This window comes from Plectropomus leopardus, chromosome 6 (assembly GCF_026936395.1).
Source record: "Plectropomus leopardus strain MGB_pleo_1.0 chromosome 6, ASM2693639v1, whole genome shotgun sequence".
Lineage (NCBI taxonomy): Eukaryota > Metazoa > Chordata > Actinopteri > Perciformes > Serranidae > Plectropomus > Plectropomus leopardus.
Window position 1 is genome coordinate 35,842,339 of NC_142181.1, and position 17,877 is coordinate 35,860,215.

At 37.3% G+C, this 17,877-nt stretch overlaps 1 protein-coding gene across 1 annotated transcript; it reads right to left on the reverse strand.

Moving 5' to 3' along the window:
• Positions 1–1,610: 1,610 nt before the first annotated feature.
• Positions 1,611–17,518, reverse strand: LOC121942856 (uncharacterized). Its single transcript, XM_088079346.1, has 7 exons — positions 17,361–17,518; positions 12,826–13,102; positions 11,875–11,969; positions 9,904–10,060; positions 7,311–7,490; positions 5,473–5,520; positions 1,611–4,411 (listed from the first exon to the last, which is right to left on the reverse strand). The coding sequence occupies exons 2-7, from the start codon at positions 12,959–12,961 to the stop codon at positions 3,537–3,539; spliced, it is 1,491 nt and encodes a 496-aa protein (XP_087935472.1). The 5' UTR covers positions 12,962–13,102; positions 17,361–17,518; the 3' UTR covers positions 1,611–3,536.
• Between the last annotated feature and the right edge of the window lie 359 nt (positions 17,519–17,877).

A 17,877-nucleotide genomic window follows, 5' to 3' on the forward strand; every position in this document is an offset into this window, starting at 1 on the left:
TATGACATTTTCATGGTATTTTTGATGACATACTATATTGTGACATTTTAATAGTATTTTGGACGACGTGCTATAGTTTGACATTTTTATGGTATTTTGGATGACATACTACAGTGTGATGTTTTTATTCCATTTTGGACGACATGCTATAGTAAGACTTTTTTATGCTGTTTTGGACAACATGCTTTTGTATGACATTTTTATTCTATTAGGACGACATGCTATTGTATGACATTTTTATGGTATTTTGGACGACGTGCTATACTATCACATTTTTAATGGTATTTTGGACGACATGCTGAAGTATGACATTTTTATGGTATTTGGGACAACATGCTAAATTCTGATTTTTATGCCATTTTGGATAACATGCTGTAGTTTGACATTTTTATGGTATTTTCGATGACATACTATAGTGTGACATTTTTATGCTATTTTGGACGACGTGCTTTAGTATGACTTTTTTACTCTAGTGAGCTATGGTATCACATTTTTAATGGTATTTGGACGACATGCTATATATGACAGTTTTATGATATTTTTGACGACATTCTATAGTATGACATTTTTATTTTATTTGAACGCCATGCTTACTGTCATTTTTATGCCATTTTGGATGACATGCTATAGTATGACATTTGTATGGTATTTAGAACGATATGCTATAGTATGACACTTTTTGCTATTTTTGATGACATGCTACACTATGACATTTTCACACTATCTTGGATGACAAAGTATACTTTGCCATCCAAAATCAATTAAAAAGGTCATAGTTTAGTATGGCATCAAAAATCATGAAAAAATGCCATATTGTAGTTTGCTGTCCAAAATATGAAAAAACTTTGTTTAGTATGTCATCCAAAATCATGACAAAACACCATATCGTAGCATGGCATCGAAAATCATTAAAAACCGTCATAGTATAGTATGGCATCACAAATCATAAAACATCATAGTATAATATGCTGTCTAAAATCATGAAAAAACATCATAGTACATTATGACATCAAAAATCATGAAAAAATGTCATAGTAACGCATGGCGTCCAAAATCTTGAGAAGACTTCATAGAATAGCATGTCATCTGAAATCATGATAAAACATCATAGTACAGTGTGTCATCCAAAATCATCACATAACATCATATCGTCCAAAATCATCACAAATCACAAGAATAAAATCATAAAAAATTGTCAGTGTAGTATGTCGACTAAGATGGCATCAGAAAGTCATAGTATAGTATGATGACAAAAATCACTGAAAAAAATGTTCACAAAACATTGAAAAAGGTCATTGAAAAGCATGTAAAAACGTTGAAAAAGGTCATATGTTTAAAAAAATATCATGGCTTAGCATGTTGAATAAACTGAAAAAGTCCTTGTACAGCATGTTGAAAAATGTCATACGTCATAAGAAGGGCCATTAAAAAGTCACAGTAGAGAATGTCCCAAAAAAGTACTGTTGGTACACACACAATTCTTGTTAGTACATACATCAGCTGTTGGTCTTTATGTGTATTTGATTATGATAAGTAAAATAGAGAATATCACCAGACTTGCACTTAACTCAACATTTCTACAAAAATTCTAAAGATATTCTGCAAACACATTTGTCTCCTTTAAATAATAAAACCTTTATTCTCAGGATTTGTTTGGAGGGAAACATTACATAGCCTGGTGTTACAGCAGACAGTCATTTATTTGGTCAGTCAATTAGACAGAGAGCCAACTGCAAGTGTGGATGATGCATTTTCAGTAAGGGGGGGGGGGGCAAATTTAGAAAACAGCATTAGCATCTAGATGAAGAGGGTCAAAGAACAAGAGTTTCAACAGCACATCACTGGCAGCAGGGCAAACACTAACATGTTCTGTTGAGTTTCTAAATGTTATGCTTCACTGATGCTTAAAACCACAAAATAATGCATACGAGTGTGTACATAACACCAGTCCTCTGTGTATTTCCAGGAATGTTATGTTTGCCAGGATCTCAGGCTGAAGTAAAGGAGTTAGCTCGAGCTTATTCTGCATCAAATCTACATTAAAAATTTCACCTTGTTTTACAAGTTCAATAGTTCACCCTTTCACCACATCAGAGCTTGGCAGGAGCTCCCAGGAGGTGCATTTCTATCAACCCTCAAACTACGCAAATTGAAATTGTCAATGTAAAATACGCTTAATGGAGACTTGGATTTTGGAAAAAAAATCAAAAAGCCATATTTCACAAAACTGCAATGGAAACACTGTTTTTTAATCTTTTATAGATCACATGATGCTAAGGAATTGGCTCCCTCATGATGCAGCAGGCACTACAACAGGTGTTACTGCATCACATAACTCTGTAAAAGTACAGCGGATCATCTCTAAGTTTTGAATCCACAATTCCTCTGTGGTTGTTGCATCACAGACATGTTCAACCACATCCCGTTCGGTGAGTTAGACAGGATGTACTTATGATGAGGACAGCAAGTTCTTTCTGCTCTGTCTCAGCAGCTCCTGCCACCAGATCAGGTGTTCCTCCATTGAAAGATCCCAACAGTCCGATGTGAACATGGAGGTTGGAGAGACGCTCCCACTCTGATGCAGAGTCGGTTTTGGAGCTCAAACGCAAGATTAATACTTTTATATTCTACGGCACACATTACAGTTATTTTGTTATCCATGTTTGTGAGCCAGCTGAACCAGTGGAAGAAAAAGGAGTGAGGAGTGACAGGGCTTCAGCAGCTTGAAACACCACTTTTAACCCTTTAAACCTGAGCAAATTGGCTTGATTTCTATCAAAAAATGGAAAGAGGACAATTAACAGCTTATGAAATAACCAAAATAATAGCAAAAACAATAAAAGATCAAAAATAGGGAATGACTTTAAAAGAAGGGAATGCTAAAATAAAGTGATAAAAACAAAGATTTTTTTATTAACCAAATTTTAAATATATAATAATCAGAATTTTAGTTTTCTTGCTATATCCCCCATAGGTCTCTGATCATTTTCCTTTGATTCTTTCTGTTTTTTAGATAATTTTGAGATAATTCTCTTGTCACTTTTTACCATTTTTTTAAACCAAGTTGCTGATTGCTGTTTTGTAGGAGATGTTTTTGAAAGAAATCAAATTTCTCAGGAATCAATTTGCTCAGGTTTCAGAGGTTGAAATACTCCTAAAGTGGAGCACAAGGAATCTGATGCCTATTCAGGTTTCCAAGGTTTAAACACATGAGCCTGCAAGAAACAAAAAGTGAATATAGAAAAAAAAAGTTTCAGGCACATAAATAAACAGCCTTTGGCCTAAAGCTGCATGTGTTTGTGCCTCTGGGCAAAAAGAAAAATTGTCCCAGAACATTTCTGTCCAGCAGCCATGGTGGCTGGTGAAGCCATCGTGGCATGTTTTTATAAGATGGATGTTTCAATCACATCAGAAGGTCTCCGCATGCTGGTCGATCGCCTGTAACCTGCTCCCGCTGCACAAACAAATACCTGTACTTGGCTTTTGGTCAACTGTTCATGTTTGTTCTGAAATTTTGTTCACCTCCATATTTTTATTCAGAAGTGAGCAGCGGGATGGTGGTGTGCAGCCAGTTGTCCACTGTTGGCTTTGTCTCTCAGCATGGTCAGCGCCGTGTTAGAGAAATCCCTCAAGACGTCCACCGTCTCCCTCTGCAGCAGCAGAGACTCCTGCACAAACTCCTGCTGGCTCTCCACCAGCAGCTGGACGGACTGAGCCAACATCTCCAGGGACTGAGACACCGAGGTCAGGAGCATCCTGCTGGCCCGCTGCTGCTGGAGGCTCTGGGAGGCCATCTGGGCCACCCGCTCCCTGTGGGAGGGCGCTCCAGCCGGGAGAGGGTCAGTCGGGTTTGAGCTCGACGTGGAAGCATGATTGGGTAGGGGCACTGAGGAAGGAGGAGGAGGAGGTCGATGAGAGTTTGAAGAGGAGGTTGCAGTAGGAGCAGCGGAGGAGGAAGACACAGCAGTGGGAGGAGCAGGAGGTGGTGGGAAGGATGAAGAACTAGGTGCAGGGTTTGAAGTCGAGGTATTGGCCGCAGCAGAGGATGAGGAAGTAGGTGGAGGAGGAGGGGGGGGCAATGAGGAGGAAGGAGCAGGGAGGGAGGAGGCAGTCACGTTGGAGCTTGTGGGGGACTGCGACGGAAGAGGCGCAACAGAGGACAAGGCGGCGTCTGAATCTGACACTGAGGGGAAAGCAGAGGAGGTGGAGGCTGCAGAGGAGGAGGGGCCAGGCGGAGTTCGAGAGGAGGTGTGGTTCTGACTGTTGTTTCGGGAGTAGGTGTGGACCGGCTTCATCCTCAGCAGAGTGTTGTCAGGCAGGGGGTCCAGGGAGGGGGAGGAGGTTGCAGGAAGAGAGGAAGCATAGGAGGAGAACATGGAGTTGTCATTTTCTTCAAAGTCCATGGAACGTTCTGGAAGATAACAGAGAAAAAGACACAGAAGTCAGTTTTACACTTTCTCAGAAGTTGATGAAAACAAAGTTGTTTTTTTTAAATATATGTTGTTGCTTTTTGACAGCTTTGACTAAAAGTCACAGAAAAGCTGCAAATCAAGAAAAGTTTAAGAATAGTATGTCAAAAAAAAGAAGCCATAGTACATAGTATGTCATCAAAAATCTTTTTTGTGATAGTATAGTATGTTGTCATCATGAAAAGAAGTCATAGTGTAGTATGTAGGCAGAAATCATGAAAAAAGTCACAGTAAAATATGTCATCAGAAATACAAATTAAAAAACTGCAATAAAAAGTAAAAAAAATATCATAGTGTCATATGTCAAAAGAGATATCAATTGTATTAATATATCTTAAGTCATAGCTTTGTTAATGCCAAAAATGTTTTAAAAAGTGATTGTATAATATGCCATTAAAAAAAATCATAAAAGTCATAGTATTGTATGTCATAAAAAAATGTAAACTTAAATCATAATGGCCACTCTGAAGTAAGCCTTTAAACAAAAATGTGTCATAAAAATAAATTTAAAAAATCATAAAACATTTCATAGTATGTCATTTGAAATGTAAAAAAAACTTTAAAAAATTTTTAAGGTTCATTGTAAAATATGTCATTAAAAAAATTAACAATTCACAATATAGTGTAGAGTGGTTTGTCCAGTCACAAAAAAAGTCAGTAGAGTATGTTAGCAAAATGTAAACAATTCATTAGTCATAGTATAGTATCGGCATTCATCAAAATCTCATAGTATAGTCATAGCCATAAAAATGTGTCACTGTCAATTTCTATGATAAATCATAAAAGTCTTAGTATAGTGTGCCATAATAAATGTCAAAGCTAACCACAGTATGTCATTCAGAAGTAACCATTATTCAGAGCAGCCTGCCATAAAAATGTCATTCAAAATAGTCATAGTACATATTTCCTGAAATTGCGGCAAATGACCTGCAGAAAAAAAACATTTTACTTCTCTTTGATTTTCCAGCTGCAACAAGCAATAGTCAGGTTTCTTGAGTCTTACCTCCATCCTCAGCCAGGTCAAAGTCAGGGGAGGAGTGGAAAGGATCACCTGCAAAACATCAGCAAGCTGCCATTAACAATTTTTCAATCTTTAATCTTTAAGAATACTTCAAACTTGAAGGTAATGCAGTAGACAAGAAACTGAACATTCATAAAATGAATCTGTTTTCATCAAACACAGTTTTCTTTGGTTTCTTTTTAAGGTGTTTAAATTTCTCGATGTTTCCAAAGTATTATTGAATTCACCCTTTTGGAAGCTCTCACCCTCTGGCTCAATGACAATGCATCAATGTTTATATATGTGTAGATATATATAGTATATATGTATATATGTATGTATATATATATATGTGTGTATATATATATATATATATATATATATATTTGTGTGTGTGTGTGTGTGTGTGTGTGTGTGTTTGTGTGTGTGTGCATGTGTGCATGTCCAGTGTTCAGCATAAATGAGTACACAGATCTCCTTAGAATACCATCTATGGGATCCTATACGTACACTAAAATGTTTTAATAACTCTGGCTTATTGGTTTTAAATGAGATTACTCAGAAACTAAAATCAAACTGGACGTTTTCTAACAACATGACTTAAGTCCATGGTGCAAAAATGAGTACACCCCAGTGATGGTCGTAGGAATAAAAGTCAAGTCAAGTCAATTTTATTTATAAAGCCCATTTTCACAAATCATGCCTCAGAGGGCTTTAGACCCTCACATTACCTAAGGAAAAACTCCCAAAAAAGAACCCCTGTACCGTTACAGGGAAAGGGGTAAAAAGGGAAAAAAAGGAAGAAACCTCAGGAAGAGCGGCAGAGAATGATGAGGGATCCCTCTTCCAGGATGGACAGATGTAAATAACAGTTGAAATATAATTATGACAGAAATGAAAGAGAAAGAGAGAGGGAGAGAGCCAGGGCCAATGGATATTTTCTACTGTCTCTTTGTTGCATTTATTTATTTATACTTTCATAATATTACTGTGATTCTACCTCTTGCAGAAAGCTTGTAAAAAAAAAAAAAAAAAAAAGTCTCTGTATTATTGCCATTGTACACACTGAAGAAGGGCGTCTGGCCCGAAACATCCATGAGGCAATAATAAAAGATGCTATAATTGGAGTGCTGTCCTATTTCAACTGATTTGATATTCATTTGGAGGATTCAGCACCCAATTTTCACTAGTTATATTGTGAGTGAGTGCATTGCATTTGAATTTTACAGTATTATTTTGTACAATTCAAGTTGACATAAGAAAATAAGAAGAAAAATACAAAAAAACATGAACTCAATTTTGCTCTTGAAAATGACTCTCTGACAAAAATACGATTTTCTCTGCTTTTTGTCCGAAACGTAGTTTTGGCTTTTTTTTTAATGAAAATGCACAAATTCAGGAGTTGATAAAAAAAAAAAAGGAACGGAAAAAACTAGAATAAAATGTTTTTTTGGTGTATGAAAGTAGAAGATCTGTTCTTTATCTTGATGGATTCATTGTTTATATATTCAAAACACAAAATATTCTGGAAATTTTTGAAGATTAGTAAATATGTCCAAAAATGCTAGCGCTGGCTGGCACCTTCATAATAATAATACTCTGGCAGGGAAAGTGTTAAATCTCCCACAGAGCACAGGCTAAACACAGTGTCAAAACGTCACATCTGTCCTCTCCATGATCCGTCCTGCTGGCCGTCTCTTTAGTTTTCAAACTATAACGAGATCAGAAGTGTTTTATGGATTCCTACAGTACAGTCAGGGTAGGTGAAAACAGAGCAATACTTCTGCGTTCAAAAATGAAGACATGTTAGTGACGGCAGTGATGTGTGCAGCTTTACTTACCACCAAGCTCTTTCTCAGGCGAGGAGAGAGGAGAGAAGTCATAGGAGGCTCCTGGGGGCCCGGACTGGGAGTTGTCAGTGAAGTTGAGGTAGGAGTAGGGCGGCGGGGTGGGGGAGGGGCCTTTACTGTAAAGCTTGGAAAAATCGTCATCTTCCGCAAAGTCCAGATCACTGTCGCAATCTAAAAAACAACAAACAAACAATAATTGATAACAAAAGAAATGACCACAATTTGATATGTTATTTGAGCATCTCTGCAAGGGGGCCGACCTGCCGATCATTGGAGCCGATATTTGGCATTTTGCTGATTATCTGCATCAGTGTTTTAATTTAATAATCACTGATAAAAATGAGTAGATTAAAAAGTGCAAAGAAAGTGTCAGCATGGGAGGAACTTTTACTTTGTAAAACCTCAGGGAGCTATTTTTATTTATTCATTTTGTTATTCAAATTTTCACTTGACTTTAAAAAATAGTAACTAGGAACTTGCTGTATTTAATGTTGAAACTCTCAATTTTGATTAAAAATTTGCTATAATGACATTTAAAGTCTTAAGTTTGTGTTGGAGTTGGAGTTTGTTATATTACAAAATTCAATTACTGACAGACATTACTACAAAGAAGTCCTCCACAGAAACAAAAGAGAGAGTGGTATTTCCTGTCCCAACATACAGTACAGAAGCAGAAAACATTAAACAGATTATTACCAGAAACTGTGGTGTTATTGAAAGTGACTGTACACTCAGCCAGATCTTCCCTGAATCTCCATGTATAAGTTTCAGGAGATGCAAATGCCAATCCAAATTTATATAACAGAGTTGACCAAAGTGCTGTACATTGATAAATACTTTTTTTTTTAATAGTGATAAAAATAATAAATATAAAATAGCACAAATTACAGAAAAGAGGACAAAAAACAAGAAAACCCATGTTATTTAAAAAGGCAATAAAACCACAAGATAAAAAACTACAGAAACTGTCAACTCTCATACATGGTCAAAGAAAGCCATGGAGAATAAATGACTTTTTAAATGAGATTTAAAACAAGGCGAGGTGAGGGCTAGTCTTATCTGGAAGCTCGTCCCAGAGTCTGGAGGCCATGATAGCAAACCTCAATCTTGTTTTAGGGATGACGAGGAGTGATTTGTCAGCGGACCTCAGTGACCGTGTTGGCGAATACAGCCGTAAAAGGTCAGACAGGTATGACGGGCAAGCCCGTTCAGAGCTTTATAAGCAAACAGGAGGAATTTAAACTGCATTCTAAGGTAACCCTCTCAAAATTACTAAAAGAAAAGAAAGGGTTTACCTTAGATTAAATCCTCAACTGAAAAAAGCGGTATTTATTATATATATATATATCATATAATAACAGAATTAATCTGTAAAATAAACTGGTACACAGCTATCTTCCACCCAAACCCCAACAGACAAGGTTAAGCTCATAAAGGAACATATAAATGCAACCAGAGCACCCAGTTGAAATTCATTCATAAATTACAGGCAACTAAATACCTAGGCTTAAATGAGGACCTAGATTTTACTGCTTTCTTGTAAACATTCGTCACTGTGTGTAAATAAAAGTTTTTTTGTTTTTTTTTCTTTGTTTTGTTGCTATTTGTAATATTTATGAGTTTAGTAGGCCTGAGTGTTGCCATGTGCTGGAATATGTGAACACTTACACTCTAATAGAAGTGTCTTGATCTGTTTGACTCCCTGACAAAGGCTTGTATGCCAAAACGTGTAGTTAGTGTGTTTTTAAGGTCCATCACCACGATGCCATAGAAATAAGGAATTTTAACTTTTTTTTTTTTTAATAATTTTATTTAGGTCATTTTAACATTTTTTAAGTTACCTTTTTTTTTCAAATCCTTATGTTTACCCACCCAAAGAGCATCCAAAACAGACTAACTTTTGAGTCCAGGAAGCACTCATTTTTCAGCTGCTTTTCTAAAAACTCATAATATATTTTGCAATAAACACTCTTTATTTTCGCTATATCTATTGTCTTTTATTTATTATTATTATTTCAATTTCTTTTATCTTTTTCGGTGTATGTTTTATCTATTTTATTTCCTTTTATTTGTGATTTTATTGCTTTTATTGTTTCTGTTGTTGTTGTGTTTGGTCTTTTTCTTTGCATTGTTTTAGATTAACATTTTACGTCCTGCATCTTACATAATTTGTCGTATGGTTTTAGTTTTATCACAATATGACTGTTCTTCTTTCCATTGTTGTATCGCCGTGTGTAGAATTTCTGCTTTGCCTTGTTTGTCAAAGCGCTTTGTAAACTCAAACATTGTTTTTAACAATGCTATATAAATAAAGTTATTATTATTACAGTTATTATTATTAAATGGAAAATGTTCAAATAGTAGTTTCTGTAGATCACAGCTGCTTCCTCTGGGATTGTCACAGTATGATCATCCATGTTAAAGAAGCGGATCACCTCATGTATTACAATTATTCAGGGGCAAAAGCTATTTTATGCATCATTCAACTTATGTACTGATGCTCTCACGCTAACAACCCGACCTTAAATTGACTAATAAAACACAGATTTCACAGACGATACACTCTCCACCCACAGCTGCTCACCTCCTCTGGGACTCATCATCAGTATCTTGTGGACCATCCTTTCCACGGGGCCCAGGTTCTTCTTCCTCAGGTTGCTGCCATTGGGGCTCCGGAGGGCCACCATGCGTCTCTTTGCGTCACATTTAAGGTCCGCCCATTTCTTCATGATCTGACGCACCTGTCAGAAAATTAAACATTCTTTTAAAATGATGATGATAATCACTCTTTTCACGTAGAAACTCACTACTACTGCAACATCCACTGATGCCTCAAACTACTGCTGAAACAAAGAAGTGAATTAGTCTGGACAGAAACTATACTGCCAGCAGTTCAAATGATTAATTAGTAATTTATCAAGAACAAATACCAAGAAATTCCATATCATGGCAAGTTGTGTATTTTTTAGTTTTGGGCGGCTGGTCGGGCAAAATAATTCATTTGAAGACATGACCTCTGACTGATAAATGTGATGGTGAAGCTTTTAATGCCTCCACGAACCAGTCAAGTTGCAGAAGTAGTAGTTTTTGACTCATAAACAGTTCTTTTTTTAATTTATTTTGTATCCCTCTGAGTCTCTTTTAAGGAAGACCTGGCCAAGACGGTCAGCACTAAAAACACAGAGGTTCTTAGGGTGTTTTCACATATAATCCTCTTTAAAAGAACCAAACTCATATATAAAATTCTTGTAATTATACATTTAATTCTAATTAAATTAAAATTCTTGTAATTATATTTTAACTATAATTAAATTAAGATACTTGTAATTATATATTTTATTATAATTAAATTAAAATTCTTGTAATTATATATTTACAATTCTTGTAATTATGTATTCAAAATTGTGTTACAGGAGGACAAAAATAATTTTATTTATTTTATTGTTAGCACTTTCTTGTTTTTTTTTCTTTTTGGGGGGCACTTCTTGTTAAGCTGCTCATTGCCTTCTTCTTCACATTATATTTAAAAGGAATCCAGCTGAGTTGCTCAGGTTTTAAAGGGTTAACTGAGAGAGAAAAGTCTCCTGCTAATTAGATTTTCTTGAAAACTATGAATTTGTTCTGAGGGGGAAGCTCACTTGGAAAACTGACACACTTTAAGAGTTAACATTTTCAGCAAAAAAAAAAAAAAAAAGCTTTTCCCATATTTGAGTTGCTTTTTACTAATTTTTTTTCTAATTAGCATTTTTTTTCTACAGATATATTAATATGTATGTTGTTTTGGACAACTGACTGCCAAATAAAAACATAAAATAATATATAATTTACTCTATAATTAAGTCTGATCCATCCAAGCACAGAAAATTTACATGTTCAATATTTATTTATTTATTTTTTTTTTTTTTAAGTAGTTCAGTTTTTTTTTATTTTTTTTTAAGTTTCTGACTGTGAGTCCAATCCAACACTTGGTGGCAGTATAAGCTGTACAAACCAGCTGCAGCTGGTGTCACAAAAATCAACTGTTACTGAGTGAGGAATGCGTTAAGACCTGCACCGATCTGTCGTGGTGAAGGGAGCTGAGCCGAAAGGCAAAGCTCTCGATTTACCGGTCGATCTTCATTCCTACCCTAACCTATGGTCACGAGCTTTGGGTAGTGATCGAAAGAACAAGATAGCGGGTACAAGCGGCCGAAATGAGCTTCCTCCGTAGGGTGGCTGGGCTCTCCCTTAGATATAGGGTGAGAAGCTCGGTCATCCAGAAGGAGCTCGGAGTAGAGCCGCTGCTCCTCCGCGTTGAGAAAAGCCAGATGAGGTGGCTCGGGCATCTAATTAGGATGCCTCCAGGACGCCTCCTTGGTGAGGTGTTCAGGGCACATCCCACCGGTAGGAAGCCCCGGGGAAGACCCAGGACACAGATTTGATTATATCTTGTGTCTTTTGATGTGAAGCACTTGATTCATGTAATTTCTTTCTTGGAGAGCCCATTGGGCTGCATTTCTTGTATGAAAGGAGCTTTACAAATAAAGATTATTATATAATTGTCCCGACAACAAACCTCTCTGTGATTCTCTCCCAGTCCGTTGACCTGACTGGTGATATCAAGCCAGGTCCGTTTCTTGGCTTCAGCCGACACACCGTGGTTGAACTTCCCTGCAGGAAGAGACAGAGAGAGATGAGGTGAGACATCAGTCCTGGTCCTGGTCATTTCTTTTTGGCATGATATGACTTCTGTTTACATATATTTATGAATTTTTATTTTTTATGGTATGCCATACGATGACTTTTTTATGAATTTTTTGTCATGGCATTTTGTTATGGTATGCAATAATAAGATTTTTATCTTTTTATTTTTATTTTCCTTAGCTTTTTTTTACAGTGGTGTTACACTATGACTATAGTGTTTTAATAGCAATTTTTATGACATGCTATACTATTTAATTTTTCATAAATGTTTTATAAATTTCAAGTATAATGATATATATATATATATATTTATATATATATATTTTTTTAAAGATATTTTTGGGTCTTTTTTGGCCTTTATTTAATAAGACAGAGAATGTGTGAAAGCGGGAGAGAGAGGGGATGACATGCAGCAAAGGGCCAAGTCCATGGCATGCTTTACTATGACATGTTTATCGCATATTGTACTTTTATATCCGACTTTTTAAATATCATGCTATGCTAAGACCTAGTTATTTTTTATGGCATACTATACTATGACTTATGACTCTTTTATTACATGACATTTGCAAAGAATGTTTCTGAGGGCCATCATTGGCATATGGCCCACACTTTGACTCTACAACTATAATATACTTTATTATTTTTATTAACCTACAGCACCTGTAAATTACCTGTCAGATAACTGAAAGAAAACTTTAACAGTGGCACAAATCCAAATCATTTCTCCCTGTAGACAATACTTTTGCTTTCTACAAATTCAACCCCAAAGATCCAACCAAAAAAAATGAGTAAAGACAACAACACACATGTTCCTACTCACTGAGGAGAATGTATCTGTTCCTCTTCACCGCCTCCAGCAGCAGTTTGACCTCACTGAAGGAGAACCTCGGCTTGGATCTCAACCCTGCTGGCACTCCTCCCACCTTCAACTCTTCCTCGTCCTCACGCCACGACATGGCTCCACCTCCGCCTCGTCCACTCCTCCTCCACCTCTTCTGACGGCCCGGTACAACTCAGCTTGATTCTGAGTCCAAATTTCACCGCCCTCCACGACTCCGTGGTCCTGATCCACCTGCCAGTCTGGGCTGGGGACACCTCTGACAGAGTAAAGAGAGAGACAGAGAGAGAAAAAGATGAAGAAGAGAAGGAGGGAAAAGAAGGAGGAAAGAGAGACAGCACAGAGGAGAGAATGCAAGACAGAGAAAACACAACGTTAATGATAAACTAAGTAACTTTAGGTGAACAGGAATAAAAGCTCTGCTTCTGAAACAATATACAAACTATTGCAATCGACTACAGGCACACAGCTTTTTCAATGCTGTCATTGAATGTATTAAACACTTTAAAATCTGGATCGACTTCAGATGAGTTGTGCTGCACAAGCATCCAAACCTAAAGGACTTGAGAAAATTGGATTGATTTCTTTTGAAAACATGGCAAAAAAAAGGCAATGGGCAACTTAGCAAGAAATGTTTAGCAAGTTACAAAAATAAAGGTGAAAGAGGACAAGAAAATGACAATTAGCTGTGAAAAGATCATTAGATATTATCCAAAAATGGAAAACGTTAAGAAAAATATATTTTTAATTCTATAATCCTATATTTAACTTATATTTAACTTTTCGAGAAAGACATTTTTTAAGAACTTTCTTGGGGTCATTTTCTTGTTACTTTGTTTTTTCTTCTTTTGTTTACCTTTTTTGTGCTTTTTTATGAGGTGATTTTCTAATAAGCTGCTCATTGCCTTCTTCCCATATTTTTTGAAAAAAATCAAGTTAAGTTGCTTGGCTAGTTTAAGGGTTATCTGGGTATAAAAAGTGACCTGCTAAGTCAATTTTCTTGAAAACTAATTAATTATCTGAGGGTGAAGCCTACTTGGAAAACTGGCACAATCTAAGAGTTGTAATTTTCAGAAAAAAATTAACAATAAAAAAGCTTTTGACACATTTGAGTTGCTTTTTTTTTGTTTTTTTTTTTTGTTTTCTAATTAGTGTGTTTTCTACAAATATATTAATACGGATGTTGCTTTGGGCGGGTGTCTGCTAAATAAATACATATCAATAATACAGAATTTACTGTATAATTTATTCTGATTGTACTGATTGCCAGTAGCATTAACTGATCCATCCAAGCACAGAAAATGTATATATTCAAGATTTGAGAACTGAGAACTGTCACAGCTCAAACTCCACTTGAAGCAGTTTCACACTCTGTGGACCAATGTCCCGAGAGCCTCGACATCTGATTCTAAAACCGCAACTGCTCATTTAAGCCATAAGAACTGTTTTGTTTTTTTTTGTGAATAAACTTTAATCACCAAACTAGAAAAGAGCACCATGGCTCAAGTGGAAAATCTAAAGAGAGCAACTCAAGCAGTGATATTTGAAAAGATCTAAGAAACAGAAGCCTACATCTTAAGGCTTGTTATATTTAAGACTGTTTAATGCCACCAGGGATGGATGGAAATTGGAAAAAGAAAAACAAAAAAAATGAAAGACAAAAACAAAACAAAGTAAAGCAAAACAAAACATATAAACACACACACACACACACACACACACACACATATATATATAGTCGGCATTTATTCTGAGATTTTACAATGCAACATAAAGAAAATGAGTACTAAAATAATATTTGTATAATAATAATAATAATATTTGTATTGTATTTGTATTTTTTTTATACCAAGTAAGGCCTTATTTTTATATTTATGAATTAAATTCCTTTTAAGACTTTTGAGGACCCACAGAAACCCTGGAAGTGAGATTACAGTTTTGAGCAATAAGCTTGTGTAAGAGGTGGACTGGAGTTGTTTTCTCGGGCGCAGGCCAAGAACATCTTGTTCCTCTTCAGCTTGTGTCCCTACACTGCCTCCCTCTGGTTGGATTTAAAAATCAAACATGTCGTAGTGGAGCATTAGGCCTACAGAGGCTCATCTGTCAACAAGACCTCAGACTGATAAACTCCGAGCACAATTCCCGTGTTTCAGCTCAAATAGGATTTCTAACACACTGCACAACTCTGAGTGCAAACCGCATCATTTAGCACACCTTGTTCACATGGAAAACACTGGCCTTCAGTGTGGCACACCGTCACTGCCAACTGGTCACACTGACATCTCACCTGTTCAAGCTCAATGAGCAAAACACTGCAATCATGTGTCAGAGCTCTCATGTGAACTCATTGGTGTTGGGGGGGTGAAAGCAGCACGGAGAACAGAGAAGAACGCATCAGAGAAACAAAACTATTTTGCAGTCAGCTGAACATTTTACTGCATTACAGCAACAAATAAATATTTGTTTATCAGTTGTCTTTTTGTATTTGTGCACTGATTTCATCGCTACAGAAAGACAGTCTAAACATGATTCTAGTGCGTAGTAGTGTGTCTGATTATACTTACAGCATCAGTTCAATTGCTGTAAATTTTGCCAAAATAGGTAATATCTGCAGTTCTTAAAATTATTCCACTCAACCAAAAACATTGCAGTATTCTATACTGACCGTTTACTGTATGACTCTGGGTTGTGAGTTTAACACAATCGGAGCTCATTGGATACAAAGATACAGTATGTACTTAATCCTCTGCTGATTATTCTGTCATTACAACAGATTTATTCACAGTATTGCATTACAATATGACAACTTCCTTTTTTTGCAAAACTGCAACCAATTTTGGAACAAAACAAAATGATAAAGTTCTAGACTGCTCTATACACTTGAATATGTAGCTTGGCTTCATTACGCTAAAACATATATATGATGTTGGTGTTTTAAATAAATTACATCAGTGCTGAACTGATGATCTGTGCAAGATAGTCATAGGAATGCTGTGCGTAGCATTTTGGTGGATCAGTTTTGAGAAGGGAGAACTTGCAATTTTGTGTTTAGTGTTTTGACAAAACTGAGCTAAAACTTCTGGAAATGTGTTTAAAAGGAATTAGGAAATCTGTAATAGCTTGCAGGTCCTGGTGCGTTTTTTTCCATCATGTAAATATCAACAATTGTGTTCTCTGGTGCACCTAAATAATACACTGAAGATCCTTCCTTTAACACCAGTGACTCTATTTGCCACCATCTGAAGGCAGTGGGTATCAGTTTGATCTCACACTCTCTAACTGGAGTCATTTTAGGCACTGTCGAACCGCAATTACGCACCGCAAATCCGCTGCTTACACGTAGTGAAACATGCGTCAGACTGTTGAAAAATGACCACAGAACCCCTAGTGCTAAAGTGCACATCAAACATGTGATTAACGCTTCCACACAGTCTCTTCTGCACGTCTATGGGTGAACACAAACACCAGTTAAGCGCATTATCTTTTTTTAAACGAGGTTTGCCAAAATGTCGCTTGGAGCTTAACTTTTTAATCATAATACAGGTCAAATATGAGGCTGTGGTGAACATGATGTGATAAAGATTGTTCGTATTTCTCACAAAAGTTTAAACATTTCAGAAAACAGTTGTGCTGTTTCCTCTTTGGAAAAATCTCAGGGTTGCCAAAAACTGTCAGCGCGTCATGACGCGGAGCTGTGTGATTAAATGGGGTGAACGTGGTGAATGTAATAAGACGTGGTTGCCACATATTATAATGTGTTTTTTTCTGACCTCAAACAGGTGTTATAGTGCGCCACAGGTGCGCCAAGTGAACATGGTAACAGAATTACCAAAGGTGTGCTTGGCACGCTCCTGACGCACTCGGCAGAGCGCGACTGACGGTGATCTGCTCCCTACAGGAGAGCCCGTGGTGTCTTCTTGTGCGCACGATAAGTGGGAGGACTAAAAAAGTCTCATGCTAGCTGATAGGCTACTGGTTATCAGAAGAACTTCTCAGTATGAAATCCTTCCAAATTAACATTGCGTTTGCGTTGACCACGTGGCCCGTCTGAGCCAATCAGCTGCGGTCTTCCTGTGTCTTTGTTGAGCTCGAGCCTGCCTCTCCCCCTGCTGCTCGTGCTTGGCTGCTCACACAAGGAGCAGCCCACTGATTCCGCCATCTCTGAGAGCCACAACGCGCTGAAACACCACCGCGTAAAAACGGCGAACCCGGATATACAGCGAATTTCAGTACAGAGCCGTGGATTGATCGTGGGGATGACACGCGCGTTTACAAAGCGGCGTGGTGTTTTTGCGCCGCTCCGGTACGCGGACTTACAGCTACGCGTTTATTCGTGGTCGAGACAGAGGACGAAATGTCTGCTTGCTCCGACGAAAATCAGGTTCCTTTTTCCGCATTTTGGCCATTACCTGCTCATCTGCGTTAAATCATGCGTGCGGTGCGTCATTGGGGATTAATCGCGGTGTGCGGTATTTTGAAAAAAAAAAAAAGAAGCTGAATATGTAGCAAATAATTACCAGGAAAAATGGCGTTGTCCTGTCCCTTTCCCCTCCTTCCTCCGTGGTTCTCCCGAAAGTTCGGAGTGTCGAGAACAACGGAACTGCGCAGACTCCGATTTTTTTTTTTTCCTCCCTTGAACGCGCAACATTTTCTCTGGCCGCTGCGCGCCCCCAGCTGCCCCAGATACAACGTGCACCAATCACTCCCATTTTCAAATAAACAAAAGGCAAAACGTGCAAATCACGCGCAATTGAATATCTGTTTCATTCATATTAACTATTTCATTAGAAAAACAGAAACCTTCCCACGATTGTGATAATCCCCCAAGACCCCCCCCAAGTCCTGGCCTTATTAACTAGTCCACGGCCATATTTTTTTAGCACATTTTTATTCACAACGTTCATTTAAACGCATTTCTTCGCACCCAACATCAGTAAATATGCGCTCTGGACGCGCCTTTGTGTCTGAGTGGTCTTAAACCTGCTGCGTAATAAGCATGGAGGACTGTTTAGGTCAACAGAGGTCATCAGCTTC

Bases quoted from the DNA above. Each gene is read 5' to 3' on its own strand.
- LOC121942856 (XM_088079346.1), bottom strand. From the start codon at position 12,961: ATGTCGTGGCGTGAGGACGAGGAAGAGTTGAAGGTGGGAGGAGTGCCA. The intron at 10,061-11,874 runs GTTTGTTGTCGG...ATTTTCTGACAG, and splicing joins TGGGAGAGAATCACAGAGAG to GTGCGTCAGATCATGAAGAA. The intron at 7,491-9,903 runs GTGAGCAGCTGT...GTTGTTTTTTAG, and splicing joins GATGATGAGTCCCAGAGGAG to ATTGCGACAGTGATCTGGAC.